This window comes from Andrographis paniculata, unplaced genomic scaffold (assembly GCF_009805555.1).
Source record: "Andrographis paniculata isolate CXL003 unplaced genomic scaffold, ASM980555v1 Contig71END, whole genome shotgun sequence".
Taxonomy (NCBI): Eukaryota; Viridiplantae; Streptophyta; class Magnoliopsida; order Lamiales; family Acanthaceae; genus Andrographis; species Andrographis paniculata.
Genome location: NW_026137608.1, coordinates 3,947,255 through 3,952,135, shown reverse-complemented (window position 1 = coordinate 3,952,135; position 4,881 = coordinate 3,947,255). Strand labels below are relative to the sequence as shown.

General features: G+C 33.1%; 1 protein-coding gene across 1 annotated transcript; it reads left to right on the top strand.

Moving 5' to 3' along the window:
* Positions 1–561: 561 nt before the first annotated feature.
* On the top strand, positions 562–4,881 carry LOC127264926 (beta-amyrin 28-monooxygenase-like). Its single transcript, XM_051294524.1, has 3 exons — positions 562–1,599; positions 3,272–3,459; positions 4,228–4,881. The coding sequence occupies exons 1-3, from the start codon at positions 609–611 to the stop codon at positions 4,558–4,560; spliced, it is 1,512 nt and encodes a 503-aa protein (XP_051150481.1). The 5' UTR covers positions 562–608; the 3' UTR covers positions 4,561–4,881.

Genomic DNA, 4,881 nt, shown 5'->3' with positions numbered 1-4,881 from the left:
TATAAGAAGACGTCATGCAATTTTTAAAGTACAGTGGAGATTTACGCTAAGTTTCGAAACTATAGAAGATTTTCATTAAATATTTATTAAAGTATAATGAAATGAATGCTATGCAATTTTTAAAGTAAAAGAGATATTTATGTTGAATTTCACAACACAAACGAATTATCGACAATTTTGTCTATTATAACTTAATATATATTATCTGATGCTACAACAATTACTAAGATATATATATATGTTGATCATCTACATGACATAGATCAAATTAGCATTATGCTGATTCGATCGGATCAGCACACAATATGCTTTCCAAAATTAATTTATCAAATTCAAAACTCCCAATACAAATATTATTAAGTTTCAGACTACATAATTCATTCTCTAATTCCCTACCAAATAAAGTGAAATAATGCTGCCCCAAGTGGACTTCTCTCTCTCTTCTCTCTCTCTCTATATATATATCTCTATCTCAATTATTTAATAATTCACTATGTTATTGTGTGCCTATAAATATGCCTAACAATTGCCCTTACACATACATTCACATAAAGAGCACTTTTTCCTAAACGCCTTTAATTTCGCCCTCAATAATAGACATATTCCAAATGGACTTCTTCTACGTCTCCCTCCTCTCCTCCTTCACCATCTCCATTATCCTCTTTCTTCATTTCCTGTTCTACAAAAATAAAAACTCCGGTGGCGGCGGCGGCGCCGCCGCCGCCGGAATCCCGCTCCCGCCCGGCCGGACGGGGTGGCCGGTCGTCGGCGAGAGCCTCGAATTTCTCTCGACCGGGTGGAAAGGCCACCCGGAGAAGTTCATTTTCGATCGGATCGCCAAATACTCGTCGCACGTTTTTCGGACCCACTTGCTCGGCGAGCCGGCAGCCGTTTTTTGCGGCGCGGCGGGAAATAAGTTCTTGTTCTCGAACGAGAACAAGCTCGTGCAAGCGTGGTGGCCAGCGTCGGTCGACAAGGTGTTCCCGGCGTCGTCGGGGCAGTCGTCGTCGAAGCAAGAGGCGATCAAGATGCGGAAAATGCTCCCGGGTTTCCTCAAGCCGGAGGCCCTCCAACGGTACGTCGGGATCATGGACGACGTCGCGCGGCGGCACTTTTCCGGCGAGTGGGACGGCAGGGAGACGGCGGTCGTTTTCCCGTTGGCGAAGAATTACACGTTCTGGCTGGCGTGCAGGATTTTCGTTAGCGTCGAGGACCCGCGGCACGTGGCGCGGCTGGCGGAACCATTCAATTTGCTCGCGGCGGGGCTGATCTCGATTCCGGTGGACTTGCCGGGTACGCCGTTCAATCGGGCGATAAAGGCGGCGAATTTTGTGAGGAAGGAGCTGGTGTCGATTATAAAACAGCGGAAAATTGATTTGGCGAAGGCGACGACGGCGGGGGCGACGACGGCGAAACAGGATATATTGTCGCATATGCTGCTCACGTGCGACGAGAGTGGGAGATTCATGCATGAATTGGATATTGCTGATAAAATTTTGGGGCTGCTGATTGGGGGGCATGACACTGCCAGCTCAGCATGCGCTTTTGTGGTTAAGTATCTCGCTGAGCTTCCGCACATCTACGAGGGAGTCTATCAGGGTACGGACATACCTGTCTCATTAAATATATATATATATATATATAGACAAAATATTATATTTTCTCATTCTAAAAACAATAATCTTATTTAATCATTTTCATCGGTTTCAAAATAATACTCCATCCGTCATGCAAGTTAGTATTCATTTAACCTGACACAAATTTTAATAAAAGTGAGTAATAATTATACTTTTTTTTATAGTAAAAAAAAATAAAAAAATGGAATAATTTTTTACTTAAAATAAAATGAGAATATTTTTTGATGACAATAAAAAAAAAAGTGAACATATATTTGAATGACGAAAGGAGTAGTTAAATTTTCATTTTTGGTAACTAACTTCCTACATTTTTATAAAACTATCTTCACTTTTTACAATAATTACATAAAATAAGGAAATTTTAGACTTTTAGAAATACTTTTACACTTATTATCAATATAATAATAATATTATTTAATTTACGTGCCAATCCCAAATGTCTTTATTGTTTTGGGACAGAGGAAGTATTAAATATTATACTACCTCCGTCCGGCTTTAAGGGTCTCATTTACTTTTTGCGTGTTGATATTTGAATATTAATTATTATATCAAAACATAGTACAAATTAAGAAAAACTACAAAAATACAGTGTCTTATAATATTAATAGAATGACATTTGTACAAAAAAATAATATAAATATAAGAATATTTTTAATATTAAGTATAATGACACAAAAAGAAAATGCCACCCCCGAATATTACATTAGATACCAAATTTTTATTATTCTTAATTTCCTAAAACTTCAAAATTACCAAAAATCTCTATGTAGACGAGATAGATGAATGAATAGTAAATAAGTGTGGGTTTGGTTGGAAGTTAGGATTTTAAATATAAAATTATCTTTTAATAGAATATTAATAGTAAGTTGTTCTACCTCTACATAAGTAAAGGATTTCCTTCTTTGTGCGTCATTAATTAACTTCTTTTGAGTATAAATCAATAAGTCTATAATAGGTTTTAAATAGAATTTTTAATAAAAAAGAAATACTCCATCTGTCCAGTTAAAAAAATATACATATTTTTATTTTGGAACGTCAAATTACAAAATAACCATTTCATTAAATAGCATTTTTTTTTTCACAAATACCCTTAATTTACATCACATCTTTACTTTTGTACAAAAAAAAATTAGGGCAAAAATATCATTACATTACTTTTAACTACTCACTATAATTAAAACACTATTATTTTTTAAACTTCGCGCCAAAAATAAATGTATACTACTAATACTATAATTTAGATAGTACCCAAATAATTTATAAAATGGCTTCATCACTCCTTTACCGCTTATTAGCGAATATATTGTATTAGGGTTTGCATTTTTAATATATACTTTGTCCGTGTGCCTCTAAGGGTCACATTTTTACTTTTTGCGTATTGTACTTAACATTAAAAATATTCTTATATTTGTATAATTTTTTATACAAATATCATTCTATTAGTATTATAAGACACTAATTGAAGTATCTTTTCAATTTTTTTTTTTAATTTGTACTATGTTTTGATATAATAATTAATATTCAAAATTAACACGCACAAAGTAAATGAGACCCTTAGAACTGTACGAAGGCAATAGTTAAAATTGCAAATTAATAAATGAAAGAATTGATTATTGATGATATATATATCTCAGAGCAAATGGAAATTGCGAGATCGAAGAGGGCCGGAGAGACGCTGAACTGGGAGGACATTCAAAAAATGAAGTACTCGTGGAACGTAGCATGTGAAGTGCTGAGACTCGCCCCTCCTCTTCAGGGCGCTTTCCGAGAAGCTCTTTCCGATTTCACCTACAACGGTTTCTCCATCCCTAAGGGTTGGAAGGTACGTATTTACGTATCATACGTTGCAACTTGTAAATTTAAAAATAAAATAAATTAAAAGACTTGATATAATAACATAAAATACTAATGTTAATAGAAATAGAAATGTATAATTAATGATACTAGAAAAAAATTAATAATATAGTATAATAATTTTTTGTTTATGTAACGTTTTTAATTGAATTGAACTTTAATTAATTAATAATTGTAATATTTTAAATTTTAAATAAGACACTATTAATTGAATAAGGGTGACATTTCAAATAAAAATTGGGGTATAAAACTTTTTATTTATAGAACAATTATTAATTGATAAAGCATTCTTTTATCGGAATAAAATCACTGGTGGGCATTCCACCATTGAACAATGACCACGTTCACTCCTGCCATATATTACTATATAATATCATATATTCATCCATATTCTAATAATATAATTCCTTTGTTCGATAAAATTATGTCCTCTTATTTTAACACATAAATTAAAAATAATAGTATTTTAATGTAAAAATAAAGTAAATAAAAAATAAAGTAGGAGTATTATAAGGATTTATTAATGGTATGATACAAAATTAATAAGTAGATAAAAAAATAGAGGCAAAATAAATATTATTTGTTACAGTAAGAATAATAAAATTCTGCTCTACGATAAATGAATATAAATATGTATAAATTTATCGGACAACATAAAAAAAAATAAAAGAAAATTTGTGGTAATATTGATAGATAGAGAAAGTATTCATTTCAATTCAAATAATTACATGTTCAGATATATTGGAGCGCAAATTCGACACACAGAAATGCGGATTGTTTTCCGGATCCATTGAAGTTCGATCCGAGGAGATTTGAAGGGTCAGGGCCGGGAGCGTACACGTTCGTGCCATTCGGGGGAGGGCCAAGAATGTGCCCCGGAAAAGAGTACGCTCGGATGGAGATCTTGGTTTTCATGCACCATATCGTGACAAGATTCCGATGGGAAAAGTTAATTCCGGATGAGAAGATTGTGGTGAACCCGATGCCCATACCGGCCAAGGGTTTGCCTATTCGACTGATTCCTCACACCCATACATTGCTCACTACTTCTTTTTCTTCTTCATCTTAATACATATATACATATTATCGATATGCTTTTTTTTTTTTTTTTTTTTTGTGTGTATTGCATTTAATTTTCAACTTTGTGAGATATTTTTTGTTTTTGTTTTTGTTTTCTTTAATTTTATGTGTATGTACACTTAGCTATGACGTGATTCACTTCTTTTGGTTACAAGATCTAGACATGTATAATTAATAGATAAGCAATGTAGTATGTATAAAATGAAATATATTTCAAAACCCTAGTTTGATCTAATTAGACCTTTATAGTATTGTATGGTTGTTGACAATGTTGATTATTCTTTTAGGGTTCATGTTAGATTTACATTAT

What these genes read in the sequence shown, in the direction of transcription:
- LOC127264926 (XM_051294524.1), top strand. Translation starts at nt 609, where the DNA reads ATGGACTTCTTCTACGTCTCCCTCCTCTCCTCCTTCACCATCTCCATT. An exon ending in CTACGAGGGAGTCTATCAGG is followed by an intron (nt 1,600 to 3,271) that starts GTACGGACATAC and finishes TATATATCTCAG; the next exon opens with AGCAAATGGAAATTGCGAGA. An exon ending in CCATCCCTAAGGGTTGGAAG is followed by an intron (nt 3,460 to 4,227) that starts GTACGTATTTAC and finishes TTACATGTTCAG; the next exon opens with ATATATTGGAGCGCAAATTC.